The sequence below is a fragment of the Rattus rattus genome, chromosome 4 (genome assembly GCF_011064425.1).
Source record: "Rattus rattus isolate New Zealand chromosome 4, Rrattus_CSIRO_v1, whole genome shotgun sequence".
In the NCBI taxonomy this organism is placed as follows: Eukaryota; Metazoa; Chordata; class Mammalia; order Rodentia; family Muridae; genus Rattus; species Rattus rattus.
In genome coordinates, this window is record NC_046157.1 from 19728928 (window position 1) to 19748811 (window position 19884).

The 19884-nt window shown below is 48.6% G+C and overlaps 1 protein-coding gene across 1 annotated transcript in view; it reads left to right on the forward strand.

The window, feature by feature from the left end:
* Mylk (myosin light chain kinase) overlaps positions 1 to 19884 on the forward strand; it is a 180579-nt gene that overhangs the window by 133748 nt on the left and 26947 nt on the right. Inside the window, 6 exon segments of the mRNA XM_032900154.1 lie at positions 3617 to 3772; positions 3775 to 3835; positions 3837 to 3913; positions 12329 to 12361; positions 12461 to 12554; positions 13835 to 14038. Of these exon segments, the coding sequence (XP_032756045.1) occupies positions 3617 to 3772; positions 3775 to 3835; positions 3837 to 3913; positions 12329 to 12361; positions 12461 to 12554; positions 13835 to 14038 (625 nt within the window).

Below are 19884 nucleotides of genomic sequence, written 5' to 3' on the forward strand. Positions count from 1 at the left end.
ACAGTTAAAACCAACCAGCACAGTGAATTTAACTTCAGCCTCTTAGAGCCTCATTTCAAGAGTGTGCTACCATTCAGGTCAGCAGCTGTTGGATTCTGGATCTGTGCTTGGCCATCCAGGCAGGCCTAGCCCAGACAGACAAGATGTGGGCAAACACAGAGAGGGCAAAGGGAAGCCAGGCTGATGGGAAGTTCGTAGACAAGGTCCTCTGGGTTCCCAGGAATAGCAACCCTCTACTGAGCATAAACTTGAAGCTGGAGCTGTGAGGAACCCTTCCCTTGGAAGGGTTTCCCATTCTGCCAGCCATGTCTCCAGGGAGCCCTGGGAGAATTCTGAGGAAGCGAGGGTCAGGCTGTAGCCAGCAAGCTAGTCTCTTGTTTGCCAGGCACTGTCCAGGCTGAATGTGTCTGTCTTTAGCAAAGAGGCTCATGGGAGAACCCTCGTCCCACCCAATGGTTAGGTCAATTCATGTGGGCTCTGTACTTGGAAAGGATCGAGAGCATCAGACATAGTCGTGGCTCTGAGGACGAGCAGGGAGGAGGGATCCTAAACTTCTAAGACTCCTGAACTCTCCTGGGGGCCAAATCCCTTCACAGAGGCAACATTTTACTCATAATGCAAGCCTCCTTCCCCACATGTTGCACCTTCTCCCTTGCTGCCTGAGGGAAACCCCACCACATGTAAATTAGAGGTGCGGGTGTCAAGGGTAGGAGCTCATAGCAACTCTTCTGCAACATTGATCTCTCCAAGTTGTTTTTTTCCAAAGCAAATCAGAGAGAAGGAAATCAGCCAACGGCCAGGGTCTTCACTTGTATAAACTTCCATGACTAAGTCTGCCAGGAAGTCTGGGGCAGGGACAGTAAGGACTTCTCACCCCTCGGCAGACTCTTTGACTTCCTTAGCTGGTTTCCAGAGGACTTGAGCCACTTGCCTCTAAGAGTATTTAGAATAATAAACATCTTTGCCAACACCAGAAATGTTTCTTAAAAAGACCAATATATCCTTCAGAACAAACAGATTTTCTAAGAGAACATCTTAAACTACCAGTGAAAGCGGCTCCATTGCAGGAGGCCCGTGTCGCTGGGAAGCTGAGAAGTGGCCCTGACATGACTTAAAACAACCGGTAGAAGTGGCTCCCTCACAGGAGGCCTCCAGCATCACTGTGACGCTCGCTTGCTCGCGGCAATGATGGGAGGTGGCTCTCTGGGAGCAAATGAGCCCCAGGCAGCAAAGATCAAGCTAGAATATCAAAGGAGACATGGGATTAGGGGTGGCGTTCAATGGGTAGAGTGTCTGTCTAGGATGTGTGAAACCTTGAATTCTGAGCCCATCATCTCATACACTAGGTGTCCTGGGGATAGAATGCCCGTAATGGAAGTAATCTGAATGTGCAGCTGGGAGGATCAGAAGTTCAGGATCATCTTGGACCAGGGAATGAGTTCCAGGCTCACATAGATACATAGATAGATAGATAGATAGATAGATAGATAGATAGATAGATAGATAGATACATACATACATACATACATACATACATACATACATACATAGATACATAGATACATAGATAGATACATAGATAGATACATAGATACATAGATACATAGATAGATACATAGATAGATACATAGATACATAGATAGATACATAGATACATAGATACATAGATAGATACATAGATAGATAGATAGATAGATAGATGCATAGATAGATACATAGATAGATTCAAGATAGATAGATAGATAGACAGACAGATATTGAGGAGAAGAAAATAGTTAAAATAGAGGAGGGGTGAGAAGGAATGTGTGTGTACATATGAATGTCCACAAAATAAAGTTAAAATTAATATTTAATGATTTAAAAATAAATTTATTTATTTGAATTTGTTTAAAAAATAAAAAGAGAGGGGGAAAGAATTAAAAAGGAGAAGGGAGGTTGGGGATTTAGCTCAGTGGTAGAGCGCTGCCTAGTAAGCACAAGGCCCTGAGTTGGTTCCCAACTCTGAAAAAAAAAAAAAAAAAAAAAAAAAAAAAAAAAAGAAGGGATGAGAAGGAATGTTGTACATATGAATATGCACTTTTATATTTGCCTGTGTGCAGCCCCATGAATACCTGTCCTCACACAGGTACACACAGATGTTCCTTTCCAGAGTCCTAGGGTCATTTTTCAGAATCCCTTTGGCCTTCCTGTCTGGACTGGGCTTGAGAGGGGAAACAAAAGCCACGTTCTTACCTGTGTTTGTTTACTCGGTTCTTGCAAAACCCGAAGACTTACACGTTAACACCGTTTTCCCAGTGAGAAAGGCAAACGAAGTGGCCTTAAAGTTACTGACTGACATTCACATACAAATCCACATAACGTAGTTTTAATCACTATTTTGTGAGGGAAGTCGAACTCGGTTGAGAACGAAGGGTTTTGTGTAGTTAGCAGATAGTTGTGGCTAACCAAACAACTGCAGAAACTAACCAGAGAAATACAAGTTCTGTTCAGATAAGCAACAAAGGACTCGGGAAACTCGGAGACTTCATTAAACCGTTGGCTGCCATGACTTGGCTTGAAATGAACGGCATTACTGGCCTAAGCCAAGGTCATCTGGGAGGGAAGGCGGCCAGCCAACAGGCCCACTTCTCTCCTGCCTTCAGTCCATTTTCTGTCCCTTAGTTAAGGGCAGGAATGATATATAGCTGTGGGTCACTTCTGAAATTCTTTATCTCATTGCATACCAGTCCCATGAAAGTTGAAGATGTTGGGTAAAGAAAGGTTGTTGCCTGGTGGTAACACGTGTGTTTGGCATGTATGGTATTCTGCAGCACCAAACCCCAAAACAACAACAAAGAGGAAATGCAGGAGTGTTTTTCTTTTCAATCCACTATAAGGTTAGAAATAAGCTTCTTATTGATAATAACGACTGGTCAAGTTGGCCACCTTCTAACAACGCCTCACAAGAGTTTTTGCTATTTCCTGTGCTGTCCGTATAAGGAAACTAAAGTACAGAGCATTTAATAGCTCCTGAGCAGGGACAGAGCTCTGTTCAAAGCCAGATCGACCTGATTAAAGAGCTTATCTACCGTTGCTATCAAACCCCTCAAAGGGACCGGTGTTTCCCAAGTTCCTAAGAACTTGGACACTGGCTTTGAGCCTGACAGATACATCAACACACACACACACACACACACACACACACACACACACACACACACACACACACACATTTTTCATGGGAAATAGTCCACAACTCCTACACAGCTTCCTAGATCTGTTTACTCTGAAAAAAAAATATGTTTATGACTTGGACAAAGTACAGGAAACCATGACTTATGGTCTGACCAAGCAGCCAAAGGTAGAGTTTCTTTCAAACAAGAAACTGGTAGGTTTATGCGTTGCAGCCCCAGTGATGCATAAAACATTGAGAGCCAGACATGGGGGAGCAGGCTGGGATTCGCTACCCATGGCAGAACTAAGTCCAGAACATTGTCGGTTTAGGACTAGATGATGCTGGAGTATGGTGTGGGCATGAGAAGGGGCATCCTGGACTTCATTCCCATCATGGGGGCTGAGAGAGGTTCTTGCTCTCTTTCTATAGACTACAAGTGACATTGTGCTTCTTCATCCCCAGATAAGCCAGACCCCCCGGCTGGCACACCTTGTGCTTCTGACATACGGAGTTCCTCGCTCACCCTGTCCTGGTATGGCTCCTCGTATGATGGGGGCAGCGCCGTACAGTCCTACAATGTTGAGATCTGGGATACGGAGGACAAGGTGTGGAAAGAGCTAGTACGTGCAGCAGCACCTCTTTCAATGTCAAGACCCTGCCTGACCGCGAGTATAAATTCGAGCACGTGCAGTCAACGTCACGGAACCAGCGAGCCGAGCCAAGAGTCTGAGCTCACCGCAGTGGGAGAGAAGCCGGAAGGTAGGGCTGCCTCCATTTCTTCATGGCCTTGGAATACGTACACATCCATCCGGACAGATTTCACAGAGGGAAGGAGGGAGGTACAGCGAGACTGAATATAGAGAGGTGACAGGCAGTACCTTTGGGGCTCTTGATTTTTAAGACTGTGTTGCTGACCCAAACTTTAAAAGAAGTTTATAGTCCCTTTCAAAAACTCTGCACCGAGGGTGTAGTTCAGTGGCAGAATACTTTTAGTGTGTGGGAAGGGTTCCATCCCCAATATCACGCTCCATGAAAACATTGTACCGGAAGTTTTGTTACCCCGCCACCAGAGGGTGATGCGTTAATCGGCAGGCAGGCTTTCAGGTAGGCCACAGGCTGCTGTGTTCGCCTCTCATCTCCTCCCTCTTCTGTTGCTCTCACAGGGGAGCGTCTGCTCAGTGTCAGGACCTTGGAGATAGGGCAGCTAAAGAACTTAAGTTGTGAGAGGAAATACACAGACAACTACAATGAGTCAGACTGCATCTCACTAGGGCGACGTAAATAAAGGGAAGGATGGGAAGTTTTCCCGGAGGGGCTGAAAGGCTTCCTAGGGGAGGCGGCACTTCCGCTTGGGTATGCTGAGAAGCAGGGGAAAGGAGGAAGAGCATTCCCACGGAGGATGCCACAGCCTGAGCAAGGGAAAGGAGTGACAGAAACTGGTGGCATTTGAAAGGCTTAAGTGTAGCTAGGGTGTATGTCATGGGAGGTAGAACAGAAGGAATTAAAGTAGGAAGGGTGGTTCAGAAAATTACAGTGTTCTCGAAAGCTCTGCAGACGAGAGTCCATGCGGTTGGTACTTTAGAAGGGAAATTTGTGACGTAGTCGAGTTCTGCTACTCAACATGGCAGCCTTCTGCTTCTCATCCCAGCATCCCCAGGCTGCCTGAAGCTTCATTTTGACACGATTTGCTCCTGAGGGCATTCATGTACCCATGAGCATCTGAGGAGCCTTAGGGTTGATGATGGACCAGAAGGATGAGTTTGGGGTCAGCCTGGTACCAGATGAGCCTCTGTGAATGTAACCTAGCAGAGGGATGGGAAGGGGACGAACCGAAGCTCCATAGGATGGAGAGGACCAGTCCTGTTGATTTGGGGGTGAGGGTGTTAGAGAGAGCTGAGAGGTTTCTAAGAGGACTCTCATCCCTGGCTTGGATGACTCAGCACTCATTTGAGAGACAATGGAGGTTTATTAGCTTGAGTCTTGTGGCTGATGCAGACATTGAGTATCTGCTGTAGGCTAACAGACAGCATGTGTATCACTTTACAGTCTCCATCCCCCTCGGTCCCAGCAGCCCAGTGAGGCAGGGATTGCCATTGTCCTCCTCTGACGAGGGAACTGAGAACAGAGGAACTTCTTGCCTAAGATCACACAGAGCTTGTGACCAGTGAGTAGAACTTGAACCCAGAGCTGTCTAGCCCAGAGCTTGTTCTCCTCTGGTCAGATTGAGGGAAGAGGTTAGTTGGGCTGTCTCCCTACTGGCCCGAGGTACTTGAAGGTTAGGTAACAGAGAGACTTGGAGAAGATGAAGGGTTTGGTTTCAGACTGGTTTAGTAGAGCCATCTGAGGAATACCCAGGCCACTGGGTCTCAACCATAGGAGGAAGAGTCAAACAAGGGCTATAGATTTGGAATGTTTCCCTGTCTCATAGACAACTAAATAACATCAGCGAGGTCACCTGGATATTAGAAGAGGTCAACACCAGTGCCATAGTGTGAAAGCCCATGGGTCTAGAAGACGTCTGGTGCTCACTGTGGACATGGCGGCAGGGCAAGTTGCAAGTGAACTGTATTCAATGCTAAAGAGATGGAAACTTGGGAACACTGGGATCGCCTGTTGTTTGATAGTGATCTTTGAAATAAAAGTCCATAGAGTTGCCACAGAGTAGAAAAGTGGTTTCCCTGGTGAGGGAATGAATGGGAGAGGATAGAAGTATATGCTATTTATTGCTGCGTTTATGCAAAGAGAGGGGAAAGGGTGCTGTGGGTTTAAGACAGAGAAGGTGGTGAACAGAAGGGACCATGCTCTTGGGGAAATATTAAGGGAGTCAAGTAGACACCTTCATGGGACACGCAGGTATCAAAGGAGACAAGGAGAGAGCCGTCCTGGAAGGACCGTGCAACCCAGGGGCATCCAGAGTGTGAAACTGTCTTTATGATAACTTCCTGGGCTTCCAAATTCTGGTATAAAACAGTCCTCAAATTACGCGAAGGCTGCAGAAAGAAGGAAGTAGATGCTAGTGGAAAACAAACCAACCTCACACTGTCATCTAGCCAGTCGCATGCTGGAAACCTTCACTTCCTAACCCTTAGATATAGTCAGGCATGGCTCCGTGATTGCCACAGTGGTCCCAGAGGAAGCTGGCCTGGGTCCTGGCTCATGGCAGCTTTCATAAGGCTATGATCCACTGGCTGCTTACAGTTTATGTTGGGGAAACTGAATAATAATGCCACCATCTGCTGTCCTCCTAACACTCCAACACACACGCATACTACACACACACATACATACACGCATACTACACACACACATACACACACGCATACTACACACATACACATACACACACATGCATACTACACACATACACATACACACACATACACACACATGCATACTACACACACATATACACACACATACACACACACACATATACACACACACATATACACACACACACACACACAGAGCATCCTTCTGCAGTGGACAACTTAGGCAACTGGCAGGATAGGGTGGGTCAGAGAGCATTTTTAGGATATTATTTGGGGAGTGACAGGTATAGAGAAAGCATGTTCCTATGTTCCTTAACTGGCTGGAATCATCCAGGCCCTGCTGTACAAACCAGAAGTGATCAGAATCCCTGATCAACTCGGGAGCCTGATGGGGGAGGCATGGCTTTCAGGAGGCAAAAGCTGGGGCACACAGGACTATGGGGAGGGCCTTGCCCTTGAACTCCACAGCAGACAGTCCTGTGCACCCTCCAGAACCCTCCCACTGCCACAGACAAACAGAAATGGGGAGATTGCCTAAAATCCAGAGGAAGGGTCCAGGCCACTCAGGGCTTCCAGACAGGAAGTTACTCCTACTCCAGGCCGGGTTGTCTGATCCAAGAGGGAGGGGGAGGGGAAGAACTGTTTACACAAGCTAAGACTGAGCACAGGGGACAGGCTGCAGGGGCACAGGAGGGGAGGAAAGGGAGGAGAAGAGGGGTGTGGAGATGCCCCAAACCAAAGTCTTCTGTGGACTCCTCAGGTCCTGTGAGTTCTAAGCAGGGGTAGCTCTCTACTTGAAGGGGAAGTGTCTGTCTTGGAGGTGTGGTGGAGAATGCGTGTGTGAGTGTTGGTGGACAAGCAGAAGAAGCAGCAGTTAGGTCACTTCAGTGGACTGATGTGCTAGGAGGGTCTTTCGAAAAGCGATGACAATCGACCCTCACTCCATAAAGCCCTGCTGGGTTGACTCTCCTGTCACCAGTCTTGTCCTGGCAGCTTCCACTTTCAACCTCATCTTGATCCTGGGCTCCATCTATTTTCAACCCGTCCATCCACCCGTGTCCTGTATCCCCAGTGTCTGGGGCAGCCCCAGCAACACTGGAGGGATACAGTGGAAGACTGAAAAGGAGGGCTTCCCATCAGCTCCAGTGGCTTCCCTATGCCGGAGCCATCTTTCAGATCCTGGACCTGACAGCATCCTGCCCAATCTCACTAGGCCTAAGTGAACAGAGCCGCCATCTTGTTGTCCCATCCCAGCCACGTCTTAGTTCCCCTCCCTGCTGATCCTGCTGATCTGCTGACTTTGAAGTCCCCGCCGTCCTTGCTCCTACTCCTAATCTGTTCTAGGCTATAGCGTTATTAGCAAAACAGCTGTGGCTGAGGCTTCTTGCCAGTCAGCTCCTTGTATCCAAGGGATGCAGTTGGAACTCTCCAGCTAGGCTGTGGCTCTGCAGGGCTCCCAGAAGCTGTCTCCAGAGCCACGCTGCCCCCTAGTGCTCACTGAGCACACAGCAGGCCTCTGTACAGAAAGGACTAGAGCTAGCTTTGTCTGGGAGACTTGATGGGACCTGCTTTGTGAGGGTCCCAGAGCTTTCCTCTCCCAATACCACCCCAGGGGGATGAGGCTCACCTGTTCACAGAGTCTCTCAGAGCCCTCTTTCAAATAAGTCTTCCACGGAGCTCTTGGGCTTATGTAAGCTCATTCTAAATATGTTTGTTTTAAGAGTGTGTATGAGTGTTTTGCCTGCATGTATGTCTATATACCACATTCATGCCTTCTGAGGAGGTCAGAAGAGGGCGTCGGATCCCCTGGTACTAGAGTCACAGACAATCGTTAGCTGATAATCAAACCCAGGTCCTCCAGGGGAACAGCCAGTGCTCTTAATCTTTGAGCCATCTCCCTAGCACACTAAATAGATTTAAAAAAACAAAAAAACAACAACATTGAGTTGAAGTCCCTTCTTTCATAATTTTCATCTCCTTCCTTCATGGAAAGAGGGAGGGAGACCGAGGGCTCATCTGTGAGACGGCCACCATGTTTTGTGGTCCAGGAGCTCAGCTCACTGAATCGTGCTTTCCCTCAGGGCTTCTCCTACTGTCTGCTTTTGCTCATCCTGCCCCATAGCTAGAAAGGTGAGAAAGCAGACAGACTCTAGCATCTGGGGATCTCAGTCCTCCCAGAGGAAGGCTACTCTAAACAACCAAATCAAGAGAGGGTTTGTCCCCAACTGCTGTAGATAAGTTGCAGAGTGTGAGGGCAGGCATGGCGCTCACACAGGCGGGCAGGCCAGGAAGCCAGCTCTGTGACTGGAGGCAGGGTAATGGGAAGAGGCCAACTCCAGAACTAAGTCCCTCTCCACCACTAGCTGAGAAAAGCCCTGTGCTCAGTGGCTGGCAAGACATCCTAGTAGCATTGTGTCACTCTGTCACAAGCAGGGCACAAACCACTTTTGTAGACACCAGACCAAGAAAGCCTGTATTGGTTTTCTTACATCACTGCTCAGAACACTATTTCCACACCAGCTGGATTTAGCAGGGGACAAAGAAAAGGGTGACCGTCAATAAATTGGAACCACTCTTTTAGACCAGACAACACAGATCGGGACAATGAGACTTCCTGGTAAGAAATGCTGTTTCATTGTCTGTAAGACCTGGTCAGGTGACTGGCGTCTACCAGATAGTCATGGACCACTGGACTTGAACTCTGACTTGCTTCCCTGAGAACCCCATGTGAAATAGCATCAATGACATAATCTGAGCAAGTGCTGACTCTGGAGTAGAGCCTGGTATGGCCTCCATAGGCCTCCAGTCCTCCTGTATGGGGCATAATATGAATGGTTCCCCCAGCTAACAGCGTTGATAAGTGATGAACAGTCTGCAGCCCTGCTTTCGCCCTAGCAAGCTTTCCGTTTAAGGCACATCCACATCAGCCGCGTCCCTTACCTTTCCTGGCTGTGCTAGCACAGAGGTTCTTCTTCCTAACGACCCCCCATACCTTCAGCATAGTCCTCTAGCGGCCCAAAGCTCTACCGAGGGCCACAGAGTAGTCTACCTGTTGTTTTCACATCGGTGTGCCACGGTTCTGATGGCCAGAGGCGCCGGTGGAAGACCTGGAGCAAACTGCACAGAATCCCTTAGAGCATCACCCCAGGGGCAGAGTGAGGTAATCCTCCCTGAGCACCCATTTTTAAGTTCTAGGGGTCATCCTTGGGTCATCCTTGCCATTGCTGGGGCGCCAAGCACCACTCACACCACTCAGTGCCAGCTGTATGGATCTCAAAGCACGGTAGTTAGCTCCCAGCTCTCTACACTTTTCCCAGCCCCCTACACTGTCCCCAGCCTCCTACACTGTCCCCAATCCCTATACTGTTCCCAACCCCTACACTGTCCCCGGCCTCCTACACTGTCCCCAATCCCCACACTGTCCCTGGCCTCTTACACTATCCCCGACCTCCTACATTGTCCCCAATACCTACACTGTCCCTGGCCTCCTACACTGTCCCCAACCTCTACACTGTCCCTGGCCTCCTACACTGTCCCCAACCCCTACACTGCCCCCAGCCTCCTACTCGCCCACTGTCCCCAACCCCTACATTGTCCCCAGCTCCCAGCACTGTCCCCATCTGCCTTCCCCACTTTGCTTTCCTGTGGCCATTCTCCATGTCACTTTCCCCAGACGTCTTGTGTTTAGTTTTCAAACTAAACTTTGTCAGCCACATTTGAAGAGCTCTAAACAGCTTCTGGTTGAGCTTGCAAACTCTCGGAACCCTTTTTCAGGGAAGAGGTACTTATCCATGTGGGCTTGGGTTAGTTTTCCTCCAATTGTCTGTTCCAGTGCATTCGGCCCTCAGTCTGAAGGATGCATTTCCCCTCATCCACAGGTCCATCTGCCTCTGCTCCTGGCCCTCACCCCACCACAGACAAAGACTTTAAAAAGCATGCTGGTGCACAGCCCTCCCTACCAGCAGTGTCTGGCAAACCCTCTGGGTCACTGTCCTTACAAGACAAGCACCCCCACAGCTGTGTCCCCAGCCTTGCTCTGGTGGCAGCGTCAGCAAGTCAGCCTTTCAAGTCTTCCTTTCACACTCTAACACACCTCTACATTCTCTCGTGCACACATGTAACTTACACTTATGCACTGATACTCTACCACCCACATACATTTGCACATGCCATATGATCCCTCTCACACACATACGAATACACACAGGCAAATGCACATTCTCACATTCCTCCTCACACGTCTACCTCCACTTAAACAACTCTGTCTTACACACATGCATTTTCACCCACCCATGTGAACACTCTTAGATATATGACGGCACTATCCGCACTCACATACGTCCACACTACACCACATGCATGTAGCTACGCTTCTGTGCTAACCTACATATATACAGACTTCCACACTAATCTTCACAGACACAGTCACAGACTTCCATGCTGTTCTGTGCCATCCCACACACAGTCACACCGCTCTTCACATACATGCACTCCTATGCTATCCAACACCTACACACATATCCAGTACATGTACACTCACACGTCTCTGCTATCCCTTACGTGTGCGCTCACAGACTTCCACACCCACACCTCCATGCTGTCCCTCATGGTACACTCACACATCCCATAATACCCCCATATACTCAACATTCTTATGCACTTAAAACTATTCCATACACATACACTCTCACACACTTGTCCCCTGTCCCACACACACGTACCCTCTCCGAAAACTGTCACATCGACACCCTTCCATACATGGACTCATGCCCTCACCTCTCTCCTCACTATCATCCTTGCACGCATATACTCACACATCATCGCATGTGCATGCTTGTGCTCTCTCACACATTTCCATTTCCATGACCCTTGTCATCACATTTACATTTGCTATGCCCTCACTGTTTCCTCAAGACACCTTCGTTCATCCTTCCCTCAGCCGTGGCTCCATGATGGCTGAGGGCTACAGAGCATTGAAAGTCATGTGCACTGCTCCTTCCACTTATGGACCAGGAATCTGAGATTCAGAAAGAGAAAGATACGTGGCCAAGATCAGGACGTTAGACGTCTACCAGAGCAAAGGAAGTCCTGGGACTGTGAGGTAGACAAGCCTGGGGTCCTCTTGCCTGCCTCTTCCCCAGCCCTTGCTCCCGACATATGCATGAGAGCAGCCCCTTAGGTGCTCCTTGATGCTCGCACGCTAGCTCCGTCTGTGTGCAGTCATTCACCCCCACTGCATCCCGTCTTCTCCTGAGAGGCCGCTCAAGGGCGTCTTCTGAGAACAATTGTAGGCTTTGCCGTTGTCCTGTGTTGTATTGCCTTCTCCACCATCCGTCTGGTGCCACCGTGGTACATGCTTCGTTATATGACATATGTAGTTGAAGTACACTTCAAGTTTATATGGTTTTGTTCATACATGTAAATCATGGGCTTCAGGGAGGGAAGAGAGACTGTGCCTTGTGTGTGTTGTGTTGCGTGCCCACATAGCTGGCAAGATGCTTGCTATGCCACTAGAACACCATAACAAATATTCACCAAGTGTATAAACAGACTTAACAATGGACATAATTATAGGTCGCTGACTTTCAAGCCATGGACTTGATAGCTAATGGGGCTGTCGCAGTTGTATGTAGGTTCTAAAATACCTAAAGGACTAGAAGAAAGGTTAATTGGGATCACTGGGTGACAGGAGAGTATGAAGGTCAGACAGGGTAGAGGAGTCAGGAAGCCAGAGCTTGCCAATGTGCATCCGGCTCTTTTAACAGTCAGGCCTGGCCCACTTCAGGGGATGTCTGTGTGAGTCAGGTGTTCTGGGACCTGGGGGAGCCCCCATCATGCCTTGCTCTGTGTGGCCTTCAGCACTAATCACCAGGTCCTTTCTGAACCTCCTTGTCTCCTCCAGAGCCAAAGGATGAAGTGGAAGTGTCCGATGATGGTGAGTGAGGCCAGCTGTCTTTGGGACAGGCTCTTTGGATGGAGGGGCTGGGAAGTGGGGATCTGATGGCTCACACTTACCCTGACCTGTGCCCTACAGACGAAAAGGAGCCTGAGGTTGATTACCGGACGGTGACGGTGAACACTGAACAGAAAGTGTCTGATGTATATGACATTGAAGAGCGACTAGGATCGTAAGTGGAGTTCAAAACTGCCTCTGGGCCCCAGGGTAAGGGTGCAGGACCCACAGTTCATCCCAGTGCCTCTTCCTATGCTCTCCTAGATACAGCTTCTTCCCAAACCGAGAGTCTGGAAAGGGGATGGCCCACAGGCACATCCCTTACCAGAGGCCTTCTCTGGAGCTGCTCCTGTGGTTCTGCACAGGCTCAGCTCTGTAGGAGCCTTAGCCGAGGTTATCTATGTCTCTGCTCACAGCATAGCACTCAAACAGAAGGACCAGATTTGAATCTCTCTTTAGCATCCCCTGCACTGGGCCCAAAGTAGCTGGGCCTGACAAGGACCTTCTCTGCAGCAGTGCCAGCTTTGGGGATGTGCTGGCATGCCCAATGAGCCTCAGTTCCCACATGAACTTGCTTTGCACTGCCACTGACTGACTTCTCCCTCCGTAGAACATAGAAAACACCACCACTCAGACACCAACAGGCTGTGCCTCTCCCCCCAACTCTCTGTTATCCTTTTATACTCTGGAGGATAAGAGAAGAAAGTGGACGGTGGGACAAGGGGATATAGCTCACTTTAGAGCATTTGCCCGCTATGTACGAGGGCCTGGATTCCACCCATCACTGAATAAACTGAGACAGTGGTGCAAACCTGTAATCCCAGCACTCAGGAGGTACAGGCAGGAGGATCAGAAGTTCAAAGGCAAGATGGCCACTAGGGACACAGTGGGTTTGAGGGTACTCTGGGCTCAGTTTTTATGTCTGGTGATTTGGAGGAACCAAGGGCACAATGTAGTTCTCCTCTCAGCTCTGGGGCAGAAGTTACCTGGTGGGATACGAAGAACCCCTACTCCCAGCAGGGGCAGCCAGTCCTCCTCCACCCCCAGGCATCTGAGCTAGAATGGAGTAGAAGGAGGGCAGCCATTTAGTAGTTCTGTATTTAGGAAGGAGGACCTCACCCCATCTTCACTGGGACAGGGATGTACGGGGAAGGGAAGAAGCTAGCAGAAATGTTCTTCGATTGTCGAGACTTATGATCAGCATTTTTTTTTTCCTTCCATTAAGGGCCCCGCAGTCTCTATTTTAGGTCTGTGAGCCATATACTCGGGTCATGTCTATTCAGCCACGTAGCTATGGGCAATATCTAAGTAAAAGGCGTGGCTGTGCTCCAATGAGCCTCTGCTATGAAAAGAGCAAGGCCAAATCTGCCCCCCCCACAGGCAACACCGTCTGCCACCCCCGGCTTAGAAGAGAGCTCAGCTCAGCTTGGCTTTCCTCCTCTCTTTCACTGACAGTGGGAAGTTTGGACAAGTCTTCCGACTTGTGGAAAAGAAAACTGGAAAAATCTGGGCAGGGAAATTTTTCAAGGCCTATTCCGCCAAGGAGAAAGAGAACATCCGCCAGGAGATCAGCATCATGAACTGTCTCCACCACCCCAAGCTGGTCCAGTGCGTGGATGCCTTCGAAGAGAAGGCCAACATCGTCATGGTTCTGGAGATGTGAGTAGCACCGTAGTCTGAGAGCCCCCCTACCTGTGTCCCTCCCACTGTCCCGACCCAGCCTCCTCCACCACACAAGGTATGATGGGCGAGATACTCACTGTCACAGGACCATGGCTGTCCGGTGAGAACCAGAACTGGCCCTGACCCACTGAGCAGCAGCCTGCTAGCAGCGTTGGGACGCCTGCACCCGCGGCCCTTCTGACTTCCTGTGAAACAGCTAGGCTATCACAGGTCCTTGATTCTACAGGGACATTCTCACCTGGAGATAGTGTATGGTGGGAAGGAAGGACCAGGGCAAAGAGAAGGGAGCCCAGATTTTGGGAGTTCAGAATACTGGATTGAGCCCTGCCCCAGCCTTCACTGCTTCTTACTGCCCCACCCCATTCCTCCCCTGTTGAACTCTTTTGATCTCTCATTGGCCGTTAGGTTATACAGAGGCAGGGGCTTTCCCAGAATCCATTGTTCCTCTGTACCCCAGACTTACACACGAGCGCGCGCACACACACACAACACACACACACACACACACACACACACGTCACATGCATACATACACACACACACACACGTCACATGCATACATACACACACACACGTCACATGCATATATACACACACACGTCACATGCATACATACACACACACACGTCACTGCATACATACACACACACACGTCACATGCATACATACACAGACACACACACACACACGTCACATGCATACATACACAGACGTACTCCAGCATCATTAAGCCAGGTGTTCTTCACAGACAACTTCACTTTCCTTTGTCTAGTCTTATTTTTATTTTTTTTATTTTTATTTTTTTTTGGAGCTGGGGACCGAACCCAGGGCCTTGCGCTTGCTAGGCAAGCGCTCTACCACTGAGCTACATCCCCAACCCCTTATTTTTTTAATATATAAACTCGCACTAAAACTGATTAAGGAAACATACAGCAGAGTCTTCTTCCCATCGTTCACTCAGCTTTCCTGTTTCTACACCACCTGAGGTAAATCGTTTGGGGGGTGGGGGTGTTGCATTCTCCCCAAGTTCTTTATGAAAGTGCAAGCAGACTTAACATCTGCACTCTTACTGTCCTGGAGTTTATCACAGTGACTTCAACTCAGTACTGGACAGTACTGGGTGGTTTTCAGTGAATTGATAGCAAGCCTCGAATCCTCAGAACGCCAAAGGGCCTCAGGGTGTGCACAGCACAGAGTGTGCGTGAGCCGTCTGCATTTGATAAGAGATCTGGTGATTTCACGCCTCTTTCAGTTTTGCAAGCTGCCTTTCACATGTGTGTTTTCCCTGACGCCTGTGTGCACCCGTGGCTTCCGTCCCAGAAGTGAAGGTTCACAAGGTGAAAGGGCACGTTCACTTGAGGATTCCGAAGGTATTCTCGTACAAAAGGCTGCACATCTGAACTTCAGAATTAGTTCTTTGGAGAGGAGAAGCTGTCTACTCTGGCTGACACTCGTTTGTAGGAAGGACCAGGCCTGAGCACGGGATAGCTGCCTCTTCTCATCCCTTCTCGCAGTGACATCAGGCACATTCCTCTCAGAAAGTGCTCTTGGGACAGACAGAAATGGCTGAAAGTGCAGATCGGAGTCAGATAACCTTACTCAGATCCCAGGAGCACCCCTCGCAATGTGACATAAGTTACTCAGCTCTGACAAGCCTTAGTTTCATTGTGAAGAGACTGTTCTCTCTCTCTCTCTCTCTCTCTCTCTCTCTCTCTCCTCTCCTCCCTCCCCTCCCTCCCTCCCTCCCTCTCTGTCTCTCTCTGTCTCTCTGTCTCTCTCTGTCTCTCTCCTCCTCCCCCTCTCTCCCCCTCCCTCTCTCTCTGTCTCTCTCTGTCTCTCTCTATCTCTCTCTCTCCCCCTCCCTCTCTCTGTCTCTTTCTGTCTCTGTCTGTCTCTGTCTCTCCCTCCCCCTCTCCCCTCCCTCCCCCCTCTCCCCCCTCCCTCCCCTCTCTTTCCCCCTCTCTCCCTCTCTCTCTGTCTCTCTGTCTCTGTCTCTCTCTGTCTCTCTCTGTCTCTGTCTCTCTCCTCTCCCCCTCCCCCTCCCTCCCCCTCTCTCCCTCTCTCCCTTTCTCTCCCCCCCCCCCTCCCCCCCCTCTCTCCCCCCTCTCCCCCCCCCTCCCCTCTCTTTCCCCCCCTCTCCCTCTCTCTCTGTCTCTCTCTGTCTCTGCCCTCTCTCTGTCTCTGTCTCTCCTCCTCCCCCTCTCTCTCCCCTTCCTCCCCCTCTCTCCCCCTCTCTCTGTCTCTGTCTCTCTGTCTCTGTCTCTGTCTCTGTCTCTCTCTCTCTCTCTCTCTCTCTCACACACACACACACACACACAGCAAATGCTGTGGGATTAGGTGGAGCTGTGCTGTGAGGCTCAGTGCTCGGCCATAGACAGCTATTAGAAGAGTGATAAGTTGACTTGTTTCCTGTATTCTGGCCTGTTTTCCACTTAAAAGTATCCTGGGAGCATTTTAACATCTATGTAGATGCTGTGGATGAAGTCCTTTCTCAGGAAGCCTGCCTTCAAGCTCTGCTACTATTAAAATGTGATTTTTTTTTTAATTGTTAGGGACTACCAGCCAAAGGGTATTTAGATTAAATAATCTCAAGGCTCCTATCTGGCTGTAGAATTCCACTTTCCATGGTATCATAAAAGACTCAGAGAATATCTTCATTAGTATCTTGTGGTCAGATTCACTACCACTCCCTTTTAGGAATATTCTCTCCCTGCCTGTGACTCTGTCACAGCTCTCCAAGTCCTTGTGGACTGAGTCCCACACTTGTTTTAGAACGGTTGCTTGGTGTATGCAGTGTGGGTATGTGAGGACATGGAGAAATGTCTTATCTTTAGAAGTTAAACCTTAAGCAAGTTCACGACGGGGGTTGGGGGAGGGCGCAGGAGGCAGGCGAGCCTGGGTAGGGCCAGGCTGCGGCACAGTGGGCAGAATACCATACTTAGCTTGGAATGGGGACTTGGCAAGCCGTGTGGAAAAAAAAGCAGAGAAATAAATGTAAGGAGGTTTCAGCTGGTCTGGCTTTCATCCCTGCACCCCACTCCTCCCCCATGGACAGAGCGAGCCTCACAGGCATAGATGGCAGAGTAGCCTCTATTGTGGTGAGGGTTAACAGCTTGCCCTGTGATAGGAACTGATAGGTTGGCTCATCATCCAACCTAGTCTAAAACACAGCCACAAACAAAGAGAAGGTTAACAATCAGCAGGCCGGGGGCTGGAGAGATGGCTCAGTGGTTAAGAGCACTGACTGCTCTTCTAGAGGTCCTGAGTTCAATTCCCAGCACCCACATGGTGGCTCACAACCATCTGCAATGAGATCTGATGCCCTCTTCTGGTGTGTCTGAAGACAGCGACAGTGTACTCATATAAATAAAATAAATCTTAAAAAAAAAAAAAAAACAGTCAGCAGGCCAATTGAGAGAAATTAAATGTATCCCAGAGTCTTGGCCTCGGATGTGTGGGGAATAAGGAAGAATATGTCTGCAGCCTGTCTGACTTTGGGTTTCTGGACAAGCCCCGAGCATACAGCAGCAAGGGTCCTTCTGGCTACCGCCTGGGCTTGGGCTTCTCCTTTTGGAAGTCCCTGAGACCGTGGTGATGGGTGCCTGAGTCCTTGAGAGGATATGAAGTTTTAGCTGGATACCTGGTGAATGATGTCATCTCTGTTCTACTGTTAGCAACATTTATAAAAGAGCATCCAACTGGCTGCCAAGAGGCAAAGAATAGAGACTAAGTACCAAGTCCCTCGATAACATTGTCCTCTCTAGCTGCCAGGGAAGGTTTGCACAGACCTGCAGCTCTAGGGATAAGCTTGGTCCCTTGGGTGAGTAGTGTTCGTGATAGTATCCATTATTTATTCACTCAGTATCAGTTTATTAAGAGCATCTGGTGCCATCTTGGCCCATGTCTATAGATAGCAGCCTTCAGCAACCCACTATCTTCTCCCTGCAGTCTTTACTAAGAGAAACCTACAGAACTATGAAGCTTGGTACTTAACTCCTGGCATACCAGGATGTGGCTGAAGAAGAGCTTTAGAGATAGATATAGCTGAATAGGCGTGAGCATATGTGAACCAATATTGAATAAGTTATGTACCTTTACACATGCAGCCCTATGAGCTTCATAGCTTAAGACATCTACACTTATGGCTGCCTTCTCAGAACATTTTAAACTTAGAGGAGGCTACCTGGGGGCACCTTGTCTGTACCAGATACTGGCAGCTGCAAGTCAAATCCTGGAGAAGATCCAGTCTTCATGCAGCTATGAGGACCAGCAACTAAGCCAAGACAGGCTTGATACAAGGAGTACAGAGAAAGGACTAGAGATCCTCAGAAGGAAGTGTCATTTGTGTAGAAGTAGGGAAAGGCTTTTCAAGAACTTGAGCATCAGTTCCTCACAGGATTGAACATAGAGTATTCAGGGTTTCCCAAACATGTCTGGTCATTCAAGTGACCTATAGACTTTTAAAATATGGATCCTCAGATTCCTCCCAATACTTTACAAAAGCAAATCTCTGAGGGAAGATATTGAGAACCTGCATTTTCTCATGTATGTATGTATGTATGTATGTATGTATGTATGTATGTATGTATAATTTTAAATGATTTATTTTATTTTATATGCAGTGGTGTTTTGCCTGCATGCATGTCTGTGTGAGGTTATTGGATATCCTGGAGCTCCATTTACAGACAGTTGTGAGATTTCCTGTGGGTTCTGAGAATTGAACCTGGTTCTCTGGCAAGCAGCCAGTGCTCTTAACCTGTGAGCCATCTCTCCATCCCTAAGACTCTGTATTTTCAAATACATAATCCAAATTACTCTTTAAAAGGAAAAAAAGATATATAACATGCTAGTACATGTTCTGCATAGTTTGCCTATAGTGTTAACTCAAGAGGTGGTGATGTTTTTATCCATATCTTACAGATGAAGAAATTGTAGCTGTGGCCTAACAATAGAGTTTGTCTTAGAGTTTTCCTGGAAATCGGTAGAAATGAAGCTTCAGGACAAGAGACGCCACCTGCTGGCAATGCAGGGTCTTTCTTCTCTGTGTGGTTCTAAAGTGTCTGTTCTAGCTCCTTCTAGTGGACAGTGATACTCACTGAGGGTTACCAGACTTCCAGAGGAGTCATACGGTTGTAGAGTTCTACAGGCTCTGTAGTCTTCTTGTCTCTCCTGCAAGAGTCGGTGACAGGAAACTGCCTGGCACAGTCACAGCTTGTAAGACTCAGAGACTGGATTCACACCTGGCTCTGTGCATTCTGCCTGTAGGAGAGCTTGTTCATACAGTACTAGAAGGACTGTCGGCCACTGTAGAAAACAAGGTTACCGACACCTGGATGCCACAAAGGTCAGCCAGCATTCATATGGCTCTAAATCCTCTGAGGAGTAAGCAGGAGAAGTAGGTCTGGAGGTCTGGGGTCGGGGAATCATAAGACAGCAAAATCAGACATCATGGCTATGCATATACATAGGGCAATACGCTGGCTAACTGAGGTCAGCAGTAGATGCCCAGTTGTAGGTTCTAGACATGGGGTAGTTTGCACACATCCCGGATACAACATCTACCAGGTAGAAAGGCAAGGAAGGCATTCTAGCAAGACAAGTTAGCTATGGCTGGAGAGAGCAAACTCTCACGGTCAGCAGACTTATTACAACTACTATGCAAGAGACTATGTTCAACCAACACCAGACATTTTACTGAGGATTCTGATTCTCAAAGATAGTTTGCTATTCCCAACTATGCAAGTATATTCTTATACTCTATAAGAAAGTGACTATTTGGGGGTTGGGGATTTAGCTCAGTGGTAGAGCGCTTGCCTAACAAG